General features: G+C 47.9%; 1 protein-coding gene across 2 annotated transcripts in view; it reads right to left on the minus strand.

Moving 5' to 3' along the window:
• Positions 1 to 5,227: 5,227 nt before the first annotated feature.
• The window catches only part of CFAP251 (cilia and flagella associated protein 251), a 65,413-nt gene continuing 49,938 nt past the window's right edge, over positions 5,228 to 20,702 (minus strand). For both annotated transcript variants that reach the window (XM_034672333.1, XM_034672332.1), the window contains 3 exons: positions 8,096 to 8,324; positions 7,065 to 7,166; positions 5,228 to 5,491 (listed from right to left, as the gene is read on the minus strand). In XM_034672333.1, coding sequence (XP_034528224.1) covers positions 5,355 to 5,491; positions 7,065 to 7,166; positions 8,096 to 8,324 — 468 coding nt within the window. In that variant the 3' untranslated portion in view covers positions 5,228 to 5,354. The remainder of the gene's footprint in view (positions 5,492 to 7,064; positions 7,167 to 8,095; positions 8,325 to 20,702) is intronic.

Genomic DNA, 20,702 nt, shown 5'->3' on the forward strand with positions numbered 1-20,702 from the left:
CCTAACTAAAGCACATTCCGTTCTCGGTATTCTGTGCCACGCAGTCTGGGCTCTCTCTTTAGGACTCCGAGCACAATTTGCAACGACATATTTATGTGTGTTTCACATGAGCTCCCTAAAGACAATGGCCAGGCCTGTCTTGTTTACCACCGCATTCCAGGGCTAGCACACAGTAACTATTTGCTGAATTCATGAATGCACAAATGGGTGGACAAAGCCCATCTATGAAGAACGCAGGCACTCGCAGAGGAGAAGCAGGGCAGCAGCCAGCCCCTTCGATAGGACGGCATGCTCTGGACTAGCCACAGCCCTGTATCTCCCTCGCGTTGGAGCCTGCACGTGATGTGTTCTCGGGGCTTCAGACCCCAGGGCTGCAGCACGCTCACAGCTCCCTGCTCCAGGGCTGGCGTGCTGGGAGAACCCGCCCCTGCAGCTCGCACCTCCGTACTGTTTCAAGTGCTGGCAAGGAGCACGTTGCTGGTTGCTTGGAACTAAACTTGTTCCCCTCCCAGAGAGAGCACCCCCACTTGCTTTAAAGAGTAAGATATACAAAAATGAATACCATGTTTACATTGATGTGGTTTGTGACTTCCAATCAACAAAACAAGAAAACGGGAGGGACTTGGGGAGGCCACAGTGGTTCGGTGCCATTCCATGGCGGCATCTGTGAAGTGGAACTCCCCCACTGCACCACTGGTCATGGCAAACTACCAAGAAGGGCAGCGGTACCAGCAGTGGTCAGTGACCTTCCTGGGCCTGATGCCTCTCACCTGGGCATTGATAAATACCCACTGTGACCTAGAAAGGCAGGAGGCCTGACTCACGTATCAACAACTCAGGATAAGAAGCTAAAGGGCACAGGGGGGCCTGGGTGGCTCAGTCGTTAAGCGTCTGCCTTCGGCTCAGGGCATGATCCCAGCGTTCTGGGATCGAGCCCCACATCAGGCTTCTCCACTGGGAGCCTGCTTCTTCCTCTCCCACTCCCCCTGCTTGTGTTCCCTCTCTCGCTGGCTGTCTCTCTGTCAAATAAATAAATAAAATCTTAAAAAAAAAAAAAAAAAAGAAGAAGCTAAAGGGCACAGGGACCCACTATTAGCTGTCCTGTGAGGTCAGTCAGTCCTTATACTCCGTTTTGCACTGCCCTTGAAGAATGTCACATCAACCTGGGTTGTTAAGATTTTATTTTTAAGTAATCTCAACCCCCCCGTGTGGGGGTCAAACTCACAACCCTGAGATCAAGAGTCGCATGCTCTACCAACTGAACCAGCCAGGCGACCCTGGGTTGTTTTTTGTGTTTCCCTTTAAACTAAGCTAGCAGAGGGTAGTTCTATGACATATGAGTAGGGTGGCAACTTGCTGTTGATTCCCAATGCCCTGTATCTATTTATTACAGTCAATTTGGAAGCAGCTGCCTGCAGGGGAACTGTTGGCCAAATCCCTAAAGGGTGTGTTCAGGCTGAAAACACCAGTGTTGAGGGTAGCCGTGGCTTAAGGACACAGATCTTTAAAAAAAAAGACCCTTCTTGTCTGCACTGCCTGGAAGTGCAGCACAGGCTCATGTTTACAGAGGATGGACAGCAAGTGAGGTGACCCCAAAGCAGCCGGCCCCAACTGGCTTCAGGGGTGTTTGCTTGAGAACAGAGAGGGCAGATCACGGAAACAATGCAGGGGTGACTCAGTCAGAAAGGTGGTATAGATTTCTTTTTTTTAAAGTTTTAATTTTGAGATTTTAGATTTTTTAAAAGATTTATTTATTTATCACTTTAGAGAGAGAGAGAAAGTGTGGGGGAGGGTAAGGGGAGAGGGAGAGAGAGAATCTCAAGCAGACTCCCCGTTGAGCACAGAGCCTGATGTGGGGCTCGATCTCGCAACCCTGAGATCATGACCTGAGCCCAAATCAAGAGTCAGACGTTTAACCTACTGAGCCACCCAGGTACCCCAAGATAATTTTAGATTTACAGGAGAGTTGCAAAGGTAGAAGAGAGAGTTCAGTTCCCAAGGACCGCTCCCCAGCTTCCCAGGTGTGTAGACCCTATGTAACCGCTATACTGTGATCAAAACTAAGGAAATTAACATCCACGCGACGCTGGTAAGTACACTACAGACCTCACCTGGATTGCACACTCTCCCCAACGTCCTCCTCCTGTTCCGGAAATCCGTCCTGGGATCTCATTTTGTGTTTCTCCACCGTGTCTCCCTAGTCTCCTCCAGGCTGTGACGGTCTCTCAGTCTTGTCTTCCTTGTCATGACCTTGACAGGACTGAGAAGCACTGGTAGTTGGTTGCACAAATGTGCTCTGTTTGTAAAAATCTGTTGGGATGAGTGATCCCAGCCTCGGAGGCTGAGCGGCCTGAGGGACAAATGTGGCGTGCAAGTTAAGAATGGTTTTCACATTTTGTAATGGTTGGGGAATACATGGAAATTATCGTGAATTCCCATTTCAGCGTCCGCAAGTAAACATGATTGGAACGCAGTGATAATCATTCATTTCTAGATTGTCTGTGGTTGCCTTTGTACTCCGATGGCCACGTCAGGGATTTGTGACAGAGCCCATTTGACCTGCAAAGGCTCCATATTTACTCTCTGGACCTTTATAGAGAAAGTCTGCTGACCCCGATGGAGACAGCCTGGCAGGACCTGGCGTTCGCCTTTATCGGAAAGCAAAGCCAGCTATTAAAGAGCTGCGAGTTCATCTGCCCAGTCATCCCACAGATACTATTGGGGGCCCATTGTCAAAGCCAGCAGAGACCCCTATCTGAGCAAGTGCTAAGGAAACCAGAACTCAGGAACCAGAGGGGGTCAGTGCTCAGCAGCAGCCTCCCAGGTCTCGGTGCGGTTTGTCCCATAATAATAGCTGCTGTCCTATTTTGAGCTCTGCCTTTGCTGGTAATGCTTTACTTGTACCCTCTCCTTTAATCCTCTCAACCAGCCAGGAGCTGTTCCAGGAGAAAACCGAGGTTTCAGAGATGAGCCACACCCATGCACACACACGGAGCCACTAAATGGCAGGAGCGGAGAAGGGGCCCAGTCAAGCCCGTGAGCTTCCAGAGCAAAGAAGACTCTGGTCATGCTGGGGAGGAGCCTCGGGGTCTGGAGCAGAGGGGGCGAGGTGGGGTGGGACGGGGGGGGGGGGCTCCTGGTGGTTCCAGAACTCTAGAAGCAACAAACCAGATGGTTTAGTTGGTCAGTAGCTGGAGGCCAGTCTGAAACAGTATTCTCCTTCCAAACGAACATCACAGTGTTCAGTGTTTGGTTCCTAAGTCTTGATGTATAAGCCCAGTGATTATACTTCTTTGGCCTCTCCTTGCTCCCTTCCTGGTGTCACTGCTCTGCTGTGCACACTGTTGGAGAGTCTGGGGCTCTGCTTGCTCTGAAGGAAGGCTGTCCTCCACTTCCTCCCCTGGGTGGGGGCGCTGATGTCCTGCGCCTCCAACATCTGCGTGGCCAGCTGGTGGGACCTGCTTGGGACAGGAGGCGAAGGGCCTCCTGGGGCTGAACGGTGCACAAGTCTTCTCCATGTTGGTCAAACAAGTTGAGAGACTCCCAAACAAAAGCACCTGCAGAAGGGGGCCCTGAAGGTGAGAAGGGGGCCCACTGGCCAAGCTGGGCTGGGAGAGGTTAGAGCGCTATTGACAGGAATCCTGCTGTTTTGGCCTCCCCTCCTGGAGGGAACTAGGAGAAGGGAAGCTGGTTCAGCACAGTGGAAGCATCTCAGCTGTGGTGTGACCATGGTTCCAGCTCACCAGTCCAGCTACAGTGGGTCAGACCACCGGCCAGTTCTGCTCAAGATAGTTATTCCAATCCATGCAGTCAACAAGAACAAAATCAGAGTGTGCCCAATTTAATGAAAGAAGCCTCTGGTTGGTGTCCAGACTACATCCAATTCTGAGTAATTTTTTGAAGAGAACAAGTCATCTGAGAGTTTCCTGTTCCCTAAAATGTCCCCAGGAACTTTTTAACCAGCTTGCTAATATATCTCCTAAGCCCTTAGCAGCTGCAAAATTGATTCGTAAAGCTTGGGGTGCTTTGTTTTGTTTTTTTTTAAAGAACAAAATATAAACCGGGTTGCCAAGCCCGGCGACACAATCCAATGAGCAGGTACCGCGGAACCACAGCCCACGCCGTCTGTCCCCAGGTCACAGTGACACAGTCTGGTTTGGGGTAGACAGTTCTGTTCTATGTTCCAGGGTGTTCCAAAGACTCACTGAAGCCAAGTCTCCAAGGGGACGCCAGGCAGCAGGGAGGGCTCTGTGCACAAGGGATACCGCTGCTGCCATTTACTTCTTTCACTCGGACTCTACTCCTGCAGGAAGGGCCCTTAGGGGAGCAGAAATGTCGTCTCACACACCAGGGCCTCTGGGGAAGGGCCCGGTCTGGGTAGGAGGGTGTGACGGGCTGAGCACGTGTAGGGAATCACATCTGGCACAAGTGTCTGAGTGAGAACTCATTACTGGTAACAAATCTTTAAACTCAGACCAGCACTTTCCCCTGTTTACACAATGATGGTACTCTATTCTCCAGGTCAAAACACCGCTGAAAACTCAAGAATGTTCCCTAAATATTCCCCTAGCTGGGCAACTGGGCCCTGTTTTTGCCTGCTGCGTGTTTTGAAGCCCCGAGGAATATGAGGCAGCGAGTCACCCCCGCGGGTCTGTGGGGGGCGTGGGGGGAGGGAAGGCTCACAGACTCTAGCTCGTGAGTTCTTCCCTCTGTGGGGCTGGCCAGGTGGTTTCTGGTCCAGGTGCAGCACACACAGGGCCCCAGGGGTGCTTTTGCATTTTCTCTGGCAGTTGCCACCGGGGTTCAGCATGGCCAGTGATGCTTTTCATTAACGGCCACACACAACTGCTTAGGTGTTTTGCTGATGAGAAGCCACCGGCAGGGACTCTCAGGAGCCCAGGGCACCCAGTCTCCTCCCCCCAAACCAAACCGCAGGCAGGGGAGAGGCACATGAGGTCAAGGGTTCAGGCGGCATTTGAGGGGAAGGGAATAAGGCCGCACGTGCCCCTAGGGAGGCCTGCTGCCGATGGAGCCCTCTCTGTCCCCACCACCAGCCCACCTCCGGCCCGTCAACCCTACTCCGGCAGCACTGCTTTAGATGAAGCAGAGAGACAGGCCAGGGTATCCGCCACCACGCACGTCCCGCCGCCAGCGTGGCTCTTGCCTCCACCCACTTTCCTACTTCAGAAACAGTGGAATGTCCAACTTTGTGAATTCCATTGCTTAACAGAAATTTGCTTTTAATGTCTAAATGTCGCAAAGATTAGAGTGGGGGCAGGGAAATGCAGGGAAAGCAGTGACTCTTGGGAAAAAAACAAAAACAAAAAAACCCTACACACACAATCCTTTGTGCTTCAAACATTCCTTACAACACCACTGACCATAGGATCTTGTCCGAAATCTTGTGAAATGGTGAGGCCAAGAATGTCCGTCGTGAATATTTCTGCAGTGATTTCGTCTGGAAGTACTTCTTCAAAGCAGATTTCTGCGCCTAGCCCAACAAGAAAAGAACACAAATGCCTTCATAACGATTAGGTTTCTAACTCAGAAGCATTTTCCAAGAATACAAGGAACCAACACTAAAGTGAGAGGTGCTTTGTGCAACGGTTTGGCTGTGAGTCCTTAAAAACCCCTGGGTGGAAATTGGCTGAAATCCCTTCTTGACGGTTTGGAGCACTGTTACCAAATCTCTGTGAACCTCATTGGAAAGCCTTAACCACATGGTGTGGTTGATTTATGTGTAACAACTGGGAGAGTTACATTCTGAGGTCCCGAGTACACAAGGAATGGGGTACGGGAGCTTAGAGGCTGGCAATGACCCATCTTGGAGTCTGGAACTGTCTGAGCTCAGGAACCCTGTTAAATGTGAAACTGGGGACAACAATGAAAGCAGAGGGAGGGGGCAGCTGGGTGGCTCAGTCAGTTAAGTATCTGCCTTCGGCTCGGGTCATGATCTCGGAGTCCCGGGATCGAGTCCCATGTCAGGCTCCCTGCTCATGGGGGAGTCTGCTTCTCCCTCTGCCTCTGCTGCACCCCCTGCTTGTTCTCTTTCTGTCTCTCTCTCTCTCTCAAATAAATAAAATCTTTTAAAAAAAAACATAAAAACCCAGTCACCTTCAGCTATCTGAAGTCTTCATGGGGTTGCTTTAAAAAAAGAAAGAAAGAAAGAAAAGAAAGCAAGCAAGCAGAGGGAGAAGGAAGGCTGGTGACGGTCTTGGCTCCTGACCCCAGTCTCAGTAATGGTGGTGGCTCTGACCACTGTGGGGCATCAGGCAGCATCCAGGGCTTGGCAGTGGATATACCCCCGCAGGCCCGGGAGAGCTGTTTATTTTATTTTTTAATTTTTAAAAAGATTTTATTTATTTATTTGAGAGAGAGAGGGAGAGAGCACAAGCAGGAGGAAGGGCAGGGAGCCTGATACGGGGCTCAATCCCAGGATCCTGAGATCATGACCTGAGCAGAAGGCAGACCCCTTCACCAGCTGAGCCACCCAGGCATCGCCCAGGAGAGCTGTTTAGACTGGTTTCTCCAGAACTCAAATTCACAAGCCTAACTTCAGGTCCGTTTTCCTCCCTCCAGTGGACTAAAGAAGGAGGTGGGCAATCCTCAGGCAGGACAGGAGAGGAAGACCAGCTTTAGGAACTTTCAAGCACCAGCAGCTCAAAGCTGGGCTTGTGCTCATTCATCTCGCTGTCCTTACTCAAGTCTCTCAACAATGCTTCTCCTGAAACACCTTCCAAGCTGGATCTTCTCCCCTAGTGGTCAGGACTCATGCACCCCACCCCAAAAGATGGAGACCGGGTCCGTGGAATAAAGGGAACACAGGAGCAGAAAGCACAAAGGACAGACAGCACATGGCAACAAACACTTTCATCTCTCAGACACGACCACCGCTCGCTGGTCCTTTCATAACTTATTCATGTTGGGTCCCCAGCAGACTTGCTTTGTTGTGTGCATGGTACTAAGGAGAGCGGCTTGCAGCAGTCAGGAGAAATAAATGCACTTAAGTCTCCAACAAATTAGTGAGCCACGGCTGCATGCCCAGACAGAACCGGCCACCGTACCTTTGACAGAGGCGGCTGCGGGCTCAGATTTCCACCCCTCAGGATTCAGTCCAAACAGGGTAGCAAAGCAGTCGCACATCTCCTCTTCTGTCATGTGCTCACCTGAGTATCATAAAGGAAAAAGTGTCCATTCAGCTCTTGGGACGACACATCACGTCAGAGCTTAGCATTATCATTCCAAGGTCTTACAGAGAATCATTCCGCACTTTCCTTGAGACACAAAAACAACCTATGGGGCCCTGGGCTACTGTCACATATCCTTCCTCATGTGGGCGTTAAGAATGGTGCTCCCAGGGGGCGCCTGGGTGGCACAGTGGTTAAGCGTCTGCCTTCAGCTCAGGGCGTGATCCTGGCGTTATGGGATCGAGCCCCACATCAGGCTCTTCGGCTATGAGCCTGCTTCTTCCTCTCTCACTCCCCCTGCTTGTGTTCCCTCTCTCGCTGGCTGTCTCTATGTCTGTCGAATAAATAAATAAATAAAATCTTTAAAAAAAAGTTTAAATGATACTAGCATTGAATGAAAGTAGGAATCACTTGATTCTNTTTGGACTGCACTCGGCTTCATTTCACCTTCCCTCACGCTGGAACCACTGGTTTGACAAAGAGGAATCGTCGCCCAGGGAGAAAGCCTACTTGACCTCCTCACATACAATAATGAGGAAAGCAGTAGGTAGAAATGGAGATTTTTACACTGGTGTGGTTTTACTTCACCATTGCATCCCAATGTTCTAACATCCCAGTGAGACTGGTGGCTAGCCATTTCACTTCCCTTTTACAAGTGAGGACATCGAACCTCACAGGGGTTCAGCAAGTTGGGAAATAAATCACATTCTTAGGGTTCCAGGACGGCGGATCAGCTCTGTGGATCAGCAGGTGGCATCTCTCATGGTTGAAGCCATGGTTTTGGGGGGAGGGAGACCCCCCCATCGATTAAAGATGCCCGGGGGTCTCCCTCCCCCCAAAACAGCTCCTCTCCAGTGGCAACAGCCCAACGAACGATGTGACAAGATACTCCCTATTTATGGATTTACCTTTCGTTAGAAGCAGTTTCAGGAGATCTTCTCTTCGTATGGCCTTCTTGCCTTTTGAATTGGTAAAACCAAGAACGTCAAAGCTCTGCTGGATGCCACTCATGGTGTTCCCGAAAGGTGGTCTGTGATTGAGGTAAACTTTGAAGAAATCCGGTAAGTTGATTTTGTCAATTAGCTTTCCAGTGTCCACATACTCACTAAATCTGATTTCGTTAAACATATCTCTGATCTAGGGAAAAGGTTTAAAAAAAAAAAAACACGGTAAGCAGGAGAGACACTTTGGGGGCACATGGGTGGCTCAGTCTCAGTCAGTTGAGCATCCCACTCTTGGTTTCGGCTCGGGTCGTGATCTCAGGGTCGTGAGATCAAGCCCTGTGTTGGGCTCCATGCTCAGCATGGAGTGAGTCTGCTTGTCCCTTTCCCTCCCCCTCTGCCCCTTCCCTGCTCTCTCTCTCTAAAAAAAATAAACATCATCTTCTAAAAAAAGAAAAGACACCTTGATATACTTCTAAAAACTGGACAGTAACAGAAAAATGTTTACACTTAGCTGAAAACCTGTCTGTTGAGGGCTGCTTCTATCCCCCAAGAAAAAGATGTTGACGTCCTCACCCCCAGGACCTCAGAATGTGAACTTATTTAGAAATAGGGCCATGGCGGATGCAATTAGTTAAGATGAGATCATACTGGAGTGGGATGGGCCTTTAATCCATTGTGAATGGTGTCCTTATAAGAAGAGGGGAGAGACACACAGGGAGGGGACAGCCATGTGATGACAGAGACAGGGAGTGGAGCCATGCAGTTCAAGCCCAGGACTGCTGGTGGCCACCAGAAGCTGGAGGAGGCGAGGAAGGAGGAAGGATTCTCCTCTATAGTTTTCGCAGAGAGCACGGCCTTGACTACTGGATTTATCCTGTGAGAGAATACACGTCTGCTGTCTGAAGCCACCCAGTGTGTGATGCTTTGTTACAGCAGTCCTAAGACAGCGGCCAGTTTTTCAATACTTTCAGCACTGCTACATCATTATCACTCTTACCTACCCATCTCATAGTGTATGGACCACTTCCTGGCTTTGTCAAGCAGAGGTTAGTTTCATTTGGAAGGTAGAAATCTCACAAATTTGGAAATTATAAGAAGAGGCAAATAATTCCCTCTGAAACTCAAATATAGGATCAAGGGCCCTAGTAAATTTCAATTAACTACACCATGCTTCTTTTTTCTTTTTTCTCTTTTCCATTTTCCTTGTGCAATATTTTATATATACAAAAGATTACATGTAACTTATGGGGTTTAATTAAAAAATGAACACCTAAGAAGCCATCATTCATTGAAAAGAGCAAACAAATTGGTAAATCTTTAGCTAGAATAACCAAGAAAAAAAGAGAGAGAGAGAGAGAAAAGACTCAAATTACTAAAATTGGGACTGAAAGAGGGATGCCAGTACCAACTTTTCAGAAATAAAAAGGAGGGCAGCTCTTTCTGCCCATGGGTCTTGTCCCTTGTGCTTTAATAAAACCACCTTTTTGCACCAAATAAAGTCTGAACAACAGCATGTCAACAAGATAACTTAGATGAAATGAACACATTCTTAGAAAGAAACAAAATGACCAAAGCTGACTCAAGAAGAAATAGAAAATCTGAGTAGACCTATAACAAGTGAAGAGATTAAATTAGTAATTTTAAAACTTTCACAAAGAGGAGTGCCTGGCTGGCTCAGTCAACAGAGCATGCGACTCTTGATCTTGGGGTTGTGAGCTGAGCCCCACGCTGGGTGTTAAGATTACTTAAAAAAAAATTGAAATCTTAAAAAAAAAAAAACCCAAACAAAAAACTTCCATACAGAAAAGCCAAGGACCAGATGGCTTCACTGGTGAATTCTACCAAATACTTAAAAATACCAATTCTCCACAAACACTCCCAAAAACAGAAGGAAAGGGAAACTTCCCAATTCATTCTATGAGGACTGCTTCCTGATTTGGAAATTCATTATGCATTTTCCGAATTTTCTAAAATGAGAAAAGGGTGCTGACACATCTATGGATTCAAAAGGAAATGTGGTGCCATTTAATGCAGCTCTCCACATGGGTCTCCTTAGGAAACCACCAGAATGCAAGAAAGGGAGAAATATAAAAACAAACAAAACCCCTCCTATCATCCACCGCCCTCTGTGCAGTATTTTTGTACCATGCACATTGCAGTAAGCTGAAATTCAGAAATCCAAGTTACGTCTGGCAAAGGGCTAGAAGTTAGTAATTTATTTTAATACCTACATTTTAAACTGATACGTGTTCTAATAAATTGTGGGGCTTGGAATTTTACAAGAAGAGAGAATAAGAGCCACAGAAAAGTGGGAAATACTTTTTTTCCCCAGAACATGAACTCTGCTTTGGTCTGTAGGAAAAAATCAGGAATTGAATTTATATTTGTACACAACATTTATCAATAGGTAACCAATTTCTCCCTGTCCACTAAATTTCAGAGAACAAAAATCGTAAGATCACTCGTTTGAAGCTACACCACATATCAGCTTGTCTGGGGCACCCTAGTGTGTTGGTCTGGCCTCAAGTAGCAAGAAGAAAATAAAAGTCTTTTGCAGCCCAACTATCCAACCATAATTTCTGTGAAAGATCTGAGGTACTTTCTTTCCATTCCCAGACCATGCATATAAAATATATATGTATATGTTTTGTAAAACTCTCATCACGTATGTGTATAATTTTGTATCCTCGTTTTTTTCCCCTTTAACACTGTATCTTAGTAATCACCTAGTACTTTCAAAGAAGCCATATATTTTCAATGTAACATTCTATGAATGATCTTTAGATATAACAGCATTGGTTACAGATACGAATGAACTTTAACTGATACTACATAAATACTTGAAGTGGTGACATTTTCACATAGAGCATTTATTGAGTTTATATTATGTACAACTGCAAGTTAAATTATGTATAATTTTATGTATAAATAAAACACTGTCCAGTATCATATTATTTATATTTTGTACTGCATTGATTGTAATTGTATTATAAACATATGGTACTGTTTACTATGAGCCAGTAGAGACTAGGGTTAAAAGTATGATCTTTGGGGGGCGCCTGGGTGGCACAGCGGTTGGGCATCTGCCTTCGGCTCAGGGCGTGATCCCGGCGTTCTGGGATCGAGCCCCACATCAGGCTCCTCCGCTATGAGCCTGCTTCTTTCTCTCCCACTCCCCCTGCTTGTGTTCCCTCTCTCGCTGGCTGTCTCTATCTCTGTTGAATAAATAAATAAAACATTAAAAAAAAAAAGTATGATCTTTGGGGGCACCTGGGTGGCACAGCGGTTGGGCATCTGCCTTCGGCTCAGGGCGTGATCCCGGCGTTCTGGGATCAAGCCCCACATCAGGCTCCTCCGCTAGGAGCCTGCTTCTTCCTTTCCCACTCCCCCTGCTTGTGTTCTCTCTCGCTGGCTGGCTGTCTCTGTCAAATAAATAAATAAATAAATCTTTTAAAAAAAAAAAGTATGATCTTTGATGACAGACCTAGGTTCAAATCCTGACTCTCCCATTTGGTATATGACCTTCTCAGTTTCCTCATCTTGAAAAAGGGGGTAGCGGAGTTTTGAAGTTTACTGCGACAACGTGTTTAAGGTGCTAAACATTAATGCCTAATATATGGTAAGCTCTCAAAAGGCGGTAACTATTCTTGTGATTATTATACTTTCTATGCCCTTGCTAATTATGATACATGTAATTATAATAAAAATTATAATTTATAGTTATATAAAGTATATGTACATTATAACTTATAATTACATAAATAATATACATGATCTATATAAATTATAAATGTAATACAGGATTTAACTCAATTCAGAAATAGAAGACTAACCCAAAGATGACAAAAAGGAACTCAAAAGTGGGAGTTCCTCATACCCAGTGTTCCAAAGATCTCAGTGAACATTCTCAGCACAAGCCACTGAGCAGGTGAATCACCTCTTACTCTCTTTCCCCATGCGACTGATCGAGAATCCGTGCTCGAAAAACATCGAGTTGGCAGTTTTGGCATCACTGACATTTCTTTCCTGAGCCTCCTCTGCAAGTGTTCGTTGAAAAGGCAGATTTTGCTACATGTCTAAACAAAATTCACGCTTGGGAGAGGAGCCTTGGAGACAGAATGGAACGCCGCGAGCCGTCCCCATGACCCAGTGTGAAGTCGGCTCGGCAGAAGCGGAGGCTCGGCCCCGGAGCTCTGCTTGGCTTCAGCCAGGCCTTTTATTGGCGTTCTCACGCTGGTCCTTCTCCGCTAAGGCTGTGCTTCGTGTGATGCGCTCCAGCAGCTTTAAACATTGAGCCCCGTTCCCAGAGACCCTGATTTAATTAGTCTGGGGTGGAGTCTGAGCAGTCATATTTTTAAAAAGCTCCTCAGGGGATCTGAATGTATGGCCAGGGTTGAGAGGCATGGCTTCAAGGCAGGGATTCTCAAGCTTTGTCAGGGGTCAACATGACCTGGAGGGCTTATTAAAACAGACTGCTGGGCCCGCCTCCTGAGTTTCTGATTCGTGAGTTGGGGGGGAGGTGCGGTGCCGAGAATCTGTCTCTCTTAACAAGTCTCCAGGTGATGCCAGTGCTGCTGGCTTGGGGGGCCACCTCTTTGAGAACACCTGCTCTTAGACCACAGTGCTTCGGCAGAGGTGATACTTGTGCCAAAAAGAACGGGGACCAGGCTTGGGATTTTAGGTAGAGGGCACGTTGCAGGGGCCTGGGGGAAGAAAGAAAGAAAAGAAAACAAAGCAAAGCACAGGATGCAGGCACAAGAGAGGTCATGGGAGAATTTTCCTTAAAATATACAAAAGGGGCACCTGGGTGGCACAGCGGTTAAGCGTCTGCCTTCGGCTCAGGGGGGGATCCCGGCGTTATGGGATCGAGCCCCACATCAGGCTCCTCTGCTATGAGCCTGCTTCTTCCTCTCCCACTCCCCCTGCTTGTGTTCCCTCTCTCGCTGGCTGTCTCTATCTCTGTCGAATAAATAAATTAAAAAAAAATATATATATATATACAAAAGACTTATTTGGAATAACCACTTACTGCCGTAGTTATTAGTTTAGTTCAATTTACTAGCAGTTACTGAGCATCTGGTTTCCAGCTAGGTGAACGAGAGGCAAGTCACTTAATTACGATGAGAACAGCCCTGCACTCTAGGACTTTACAGTCAGCAAATACTTATTAAACAGCTGCGAGGTGCCAAGCCCTGGTCTGGGCCCTGTGAAGAGACAACGTACATGGAGAGTGTGCACCATAAGGAAGGTTCTGTCACTGCGGTTTGGTTCTCAGCCCTGGCTGCCCTCAAGGAACCGCCCCTGGGGCTTTCACCAAGATCAGAGCCCAGGCTCCACCCCTCGATTCAACAGCTCAGGAGGATGGGCCCAGACACCAGTACTTTCTAAAGTGCCCTCGACTGACTTAATCTGTTTGGATACTGTGACTCTCAAAGATTCGAGGCCAAACGCAGGCGCTCCACGCCAAGAGCTGGAGGCGCCCTCAGTGAGGTGGGCCTGGGAAGGCCTCACGGAAGAGGTGGACCGGGAGGACAGCCAGCAAGGATCCAGCCAGTCTAAGTTGAGGGGGAACAAGTGTGAGGAGGGGGCGTGAGCGAGGGCTGCCTGAGAAGCTTCCCCAAGCCCCTTCCACATGTCTCCTGTCGCTATTGTAACCACCAGCTACAAATGGAGTGGCTTAAAGCACACAAGCTCATGTCCTAGTTCTCAAGGTCAGAAGTCTGAAACGGGTCTGAAGGGCTAACCTCAGGGTGTAGGTGGGGCTGCTTTCCTTCTGGAAGCTCTAGTGGAGAATCTGCTTGTGTTGCCCTTCCAGCTTCTAGAGGTGCCGTTGTTCCGGGGCTCACAGCCCTTCCATCTTCAAAGCCAGCAGCCTCATCACACACTCTGACCTCTCCTTCCCTTATCATGCCTCCTCCTCTGACTCTCTTGCTTCCCTCTCATAAAGACCCTTGTGATTACGCCTGGTCCACCAGATAATCCAGGATAATCTTCCCATCTCAAGATCCTTGATTTAATCATACTTGCAAAATCCTTCTGCCACGTAAGGTAGTGTATTGACAGGGCTGCAGGAATTAAGACATTGACGCCTTGGGGGGCATTAGTCTGCCTGCGACACCTTCTGATCCTGTTGAGAAGTCCTGAGAGAGAGCTGGTGGGTTGGGATTCCGTAGAGGCACTGAGGACCTTGGCGCTATCGGCAGGTCAGAGGATGCACACCGGTAGCCCAAGGGCTAAATCTGCTGACATGCTTTGTTTGGTTCACATAGTACTTCAAAAATTAGGAGATTTCATAGAGATATCTAGATTTCAGACTTCTCTTGAAAAGTCAGAGGAGGAGCCTGAGGATGTAGGCCTGCATTTCCAGATAGAACTGAGAAGAAACCAGCCCCACTAGAGAGCTGTGTTCTCTGGCAGTGACACCACGACATCCAGGCAAGAGGGGCCCCTCTGGCCACCCCCCTCCTCAGAGGAGTCTTGGGGCCACGGGAGGTGCCCACCTAGATGTCATGGTCTCCGTCACAGACCTTGCTCTGGGAACTCTGAGCCCCAGGACTCCCTCCCCCAAATAGCCCAAGCCCACTTCTAGGGCCTGCAAGGGCTCCTCACTCTGAGAATGACCTGCACCAGTGGTGTGCCCCTCCCCCCATGCGCCTGAAGGGTGGCCAAGGAGGGAGCGGGGCGGGGGGGGGGGGGGGGGCTGCAGGTATGGGGAAGACAAGGGGTAGTCACTCCTCATGCTGCCCACCCAGGCGTGAAACTCAAGGAGTCCCAGAATTCAAAGGAGCCCAAATTAAAGGTAGAACTGTCAAGGTGGGGCATTAATTTAACTGCTTGTTGCTTGGTTTAAAACTTCCACAGTTAGCCATGCAGCACCTGGGCCTCTGCGGGCACTGCCATACAGGCCCCAGGACAGAAGGGAGGCCTGTTCCCGGTGGGTTGGAGCCCCTTGCCCAGGACTGCTCTACTTCTGCCTCTGGCATTCACTTCCGTGGCAGCAGGAAGCCCCTGACGGTGTTTTATAACTATGCTTTCTAACCTCCCTGTTAGGCAGAGAGGAGCACGCTACATCTGAGCTGAGGCCAGGCTCCCGGGGTGGGCTGGTTTCTTTTGTGCTAGTTCCATAGACTCGGAACACTGGATAGACTCTCCCTCCTCCTTAGCCCCACCCCCCCACAGGGTGCTCTCTAGAACATCCCCAGCCAGCGAGGAGCTTGTCTTGTCACAGCGCACGTCTTCACCTAGTGCCCTCTCCCGGGACCCCGGGCAGGGAAGGAGGGAGCTGAGGAGCACGTTTCCAGGCCGCCCCGCTGCACGGGCACATCTGGAGACACCTCGCTATTTATGCTCGGCTCCATGACTCACAGCTGCTCCCGGCTTCCTCCAGGAACTATATTTGGACGGTGGCTGCCTTTCTGCAGGAGTGGGACATGCCACGCCCGCGGGATGCAGTCACAGGGTCAAGCCAGCCCTTGGTGCTCGGCCACTGTGCTTGCTCTTGCCCTGCTGTCTGGGGTGAGGTGACCCAGAAATGAGAACACCACCCATTCCGGGTCCCATCACCCAGGCCCTCGTCAGAGCCCCGGTGTCAAATGCTTCCAGGCGCTCACTCCAGGAAATGGCTTTACCATCTACATGGCGAGTCCTCTAGCTTGTCCCAGACCCACAGCCGAGGGTTTGTCAGTCAAGTGCTCACAGCTCCTCCAAGTCCTGCTTCCTTGGAGCTGCACCCCGAAGCATGGCTGAGGGCCTGGTTCAAGTCAAGAAATAGTAAATAGAAACCAGTCTGAGAGTTCCTCGAACACGGGAGTTATTGGCATGGCAATGCTACCCCTAGGTACATAGGCAAGAGAAATTACAATGCAGCTCTACACAAAAACTTGTACACAAACATCCAGAGTGGTATTTTTCATAATAGCCAACATGGTGAAACCACCCATATGTCCACCACTTGATGAATGAAAAAATAAAAGGTGGCGTATCCATGGGAATGAAGGGAATATTATTCCGTTATAAGGAGGAAGGAAGCGCGGACACCTGCTACAACCTGAATGAGCCTCGCTAATGGATGCTCTGTGAGAAGCCAGTCACAAAAGACCACAGAGTGCATGACTCCATCGATACGAGATGTCCAGAGCAGGCAAATCCGCAGGGGCAGGGAGACTGGTGGGTGCCGGGAGCTGTGGGGTGGGGTGGGGGTGGGGAGTGACTACTCACGATCACCGTGTTAAATGCCCTAATGGGTGTGGGGTTTCTTTTTAGGGTGACAAACATGCTCTGGGATTAGACAGTGGTGGTGGCTGCACAACTGTGAACAAACTAAAAGCCACTTTAAATGCATGACTTGTATGGTATGTGATGTAGCTCAGTAAAGTCAAAAAGAAAGAAAGATAATCGGAGGTGAAGCCATGGCAAAGGCAAGTAACAAAGCAAATAACACGAGTATTTCTTTAAATATATTTTCTACCATCACTATGATCTATCCTATTATAATCATAAAACCAATAAAGATTAGTACATGCTTGTTATAAAAGATTCAAGCAAAGATATATAAAGAGAGAAGAGACATAAGAAGAAGTCAAATGCGCTGTAGTTCCCCACCCCTCAGCAATAACCAGTGTTCGGTGTCCCGACTCTTGGGGTTTCTTCCTTGTTCGCACTAAAGCACACGTGTAGAAACAGAACACGGGAAGCCTCACTTCCCCATCTGTAAAATGGAGACCATAAAAGCATCTCTCTGGCATGAGGATTAAACACCAGCAGGGTTAGCATCAAACTGGGCGTGCCCGGAGAGCCCCAGAGAGAAGAGCCTGGCTGTTGCTGGTGGTGGTGGTGTTATTATGGTATTGTTGTCCCCTGCATTCTTTTTTAGCAGCTGTGTGGCATTTTGGGATTTCTTTCTTTAAATGCATTAAAGTGTGAACAACAGAAATCATTTTGTCTTGCCCTGATCTCTCTGCGGGGGACACCCTGCTCACTGGTGTAGGGGCTCCCAGCTGACCGGGAAGGCCTCCCTAGAACAGTGGGCCACAGAAATAACTCCTGATACTCCTGTTTCAGAGCAAATCCAACATACTGAGGGCTTCTTTTCAATGTGCAAATCTCCAAACTCCCATGGGGTCTTTATCAGGGCAGAAACCGTGCCCATGACCACTGGCTCCAATTCCTCCTCCTTGTATGGGGAAGCTGCACTTGGTTGGCCACGGGCCCTCCATCCCAGCTGGGACCATGGTTTAGCCACAAGATTAGCACAAACGGCTTTGGGAGGATTTGTTTGTTTATCTTTCTGGGTTTTGTTCTAGATACAAAAGCAACGCAAGCCACATGCTCGAAGCTAAGAAAAATTAGAATATTACGGAAATGAATATTATGAGCCCCCTCCCCCCCATATAACCACAAATATCTTCTAAGGAGGGAAATGGGAAATTCTAATGGGAAATGGGAAATTTCTCATTTATAGACCCTCAAGATGGGCTTATATTGCAGGTTTGGAAACAGAAACTAAGAAGAGCCAAACAGCCATGGCTAGCACAGGGAGAATGTGGAGGTCCTCGGGCTATGCCAGGAAGGAGGGGGAGCAGAGCACTGAGTCCTGCACGGGATGAAGGCCAGCAAGGAAGCCCCTGTCGGGGTGGTCATCAGGACTGGGAAAAAGGTCTAAAAGCAGTTTTAGGTAAATTGCTGTGAAATACAGTTATGTGTCTCTTTCTGATGATTCCCAATTTTCAAGAAAGTTGTCTTGCATGAGTGGGCTTTGTGTTTTTGTGAAGAATGAGTTGAGTGTCAGGTCTGGAATGATGTGGGGTAGACAGAGTCTGCACACACACACACACACACACACACATGGAAGCCCCCAGGGTAGCCCCGAAACTCCCACTGGCATGGACCAGAGCCAGGTTCCAGCTGGTACAGAGGCCCCTGCTGACACGGGGTTATGTGTACAAAGTAGAAGTAAAAGTTCTCCCAAATCCCACCCCTCAGAAGTCAATGTCATTAAGCATTTGGAACATCACCTTTCAGAGTTTTGCTAGGCATGTACGAATATCTAAATCATTATTAATGAAACGAGCTCATGCTTCACATATTGTTTTGCAACTTGCCCTTCCCCCTCCCTTTTTTAAAAAGATATTTATTTATTTGAGAGTGAGAGAAAGCATGAGCAGGGGCGGGGGGGGGCGAGGCAGATGGAGAGGGAGAAGCAGACTCCCTGATGAGCAGGGAGCCTGACACGGGGCTCAATCTCAAGACCCTGGAATCATGACCTGAGCTGAAGTCAGACACTTAACTGACTGAGACACCCAGGCGCCCCTCCCTTTTCCCTTTAATAACAAATTCTGTACATGCTTTTTGAGTCAAGAAATGTTGGTCAATTTCACTTTTTTAATGACTACTAAGTGTAGGTGTGCCTTATTTTATTTATCCCATCTCTTATCAACGGACATTAGGGTTGTTTTAATTTTTCACTATCAGGAAAATATGCTACAGTAATTGTTCTTTCCATACATACATCATTGTACACTTGTGTGAGTTTTTCTGAGGGTTCATTCCTAAAAGTACATTTGGTGGGTCCAAAGATACGCACATTTAGAAAGTTAAGAGATGGGGCGCCTGAGTGGCTCAGTCAGTTAAGCATCTGCCTTCAGCTCAGGTCACAATCCCAGGGTCCTGGGATTGAGCCTAAATTGGGCTCTCTTCTCCGCAGGGGGGCCTGCTTCTCCCTCTGCCTGCTGCTCCCCCTGCTTGTGCTGTCTCTCTCTAGTAAATAAATCTTTACCAAAAATTTTTAAAAAAATAAAAAGTTAAGTGATTATTTATTCCTCTCTAAATACTCCTAAACAACATCAAAGTTCCTGAATCTATCAAATACTTTAGGGCTACTATTAACTACTCTGAGAACAAATAATAATGTCAGGGATTCTATTTTCTTTGTTGTCTTTGTGCCAGATATGATCAAAGACCATCATTCATTCATTCATTCATTACTCATGCACTTATTCATTCATTCATTCATTTATTCATCCGACCAACATTAGCAGAGGGTCCATTATGGGAGCCCTTGCCAGGCACATACCTCTCCGCTTACATTTATAGAACTAAGTGGTTACACGAATGTTAATTCACTGCAAAAACCTATCAGGATTAAACAACGATTGCTCTGCAAGCTAAATAGAAATGCAGCCACAAGTAAGCAGGGAACACATGCAACACATGGGTCCTACCCTAACACTATACTCCGAAGTCCTACAGGAAAAGAAAATGATGAAGCTAGAAGACGAAACTTTGTCCTATGTGAACTCAGCTGCAGAAAACTGTGGCACCGAAGTTTTGGTTCCTTCTACAACATTATAAACTGTGCAAATCTTTCATTTAAAAAATGAAGACCTATAAGAGTAGGCCCTCCCTGACCACACTGGCTGTGTTATGCCCAAGTACAGTGCTTGGCAAAGGATGGGAGAGGTCAGTAATTCTTTGGGGGGGTTATGTCCGTGTATAATTTGGCTTCAATTACCACACTGACTAGATTCAAATCCCCTAGGCAGTTAAAATGACGTAAGAGAATAGAAATCATGTATAGCCTGGGTGGGCGGGGGGCACTGGTTCCAATCTCTGGGACTGGGTCTTTTATGTAACCAAGTGTGGAAGTACTCTTAGCTTCACGTACTTCTTCATGCAGCTTCTCGGGGACGGGGAGCAGCTGCGTCTTAATAGGAAATGTTCCGTTAACCACGACAAAGCCTGGATTTAAAGTTTCAAAGCCCTGAAAACATTTTTATTGAAATTCCTATAAATCTGATGTGAAAACAAGAGACCAAAAAGTTTTCCCTGTGCAGCTTCAGATAGACACTGACTCATCAGCTCGTGAAGTCTGCACACTGATGTGGCCACATCTGGGTCGGGGGCCTTCAGAAAACATCTCCAAAGGATGAGTGTGTTTTTTTAGGTGGATTAAAAACCCTGGAGGCCGAGGGATTTATGAAGACCTTCCAGGGGGCCACTGAAACTCTCCTTTGTAACAGTGAGCAGAGATGTCTTTGACAGCCAGTGGAAACCTTACAATCGCCATTTTAATTTCTTTTTGTTTGTAACTAATGCTTGATGCCACTTAAGAACATTGGCTGCAGACTAACCTTTTTTTCTGGGTACGTTTTACTCATCAGCAAGACCTGGAGAGGTTGTTGCCAATGACGGGGTAACTGAGTAGGCCTTCAGTGACTGCACGTGCTTGCTTCCACAGGAAGTGGGAAAAGGCTGGTCATTGTGCCCACCCTCTGTCTGTAGCACTTCATATGGCCAGTAGTGATGGCCACAGAGGCTAAACACCCAGAATTCCCTTGCAGGCCAAGCAGGACTGCAGACGAGAACACATTTGAATGAGCTTAGGGCTGAAAATCAAGAATCCTGAAGGAGGGGTGCCTGGCTGGCTGTCGGTAAAGCATGTGAGTCTTGATCTCAAGGTTGTGAATTCAAGCCCCACACTGGATGTAGAGCTTACTTTGAAAGAAAGAAGAGAGGAAGGAAGGAAGGAAGGAAGGAAGGAAGGAAGGAAGGAAGGAAGGGAGGGAGGGAGAGG

This window comes from Ailuropoda melanoleuca, chromosome 12 (assembly GCF_002007445.2).
Source record: "Ailuropoda melanoleuca isolate Jingjing chromosome 12, ASM200744v2, whole genome shotgun sequence".
Classification (NCBI taxonomy): domain Eukaryota; kingdom Metazoa; phylum Chordata; class Mammalia; order Carnivora; family Ursidae; genus Ailuropoda; species Ailuropoda melanoleuca.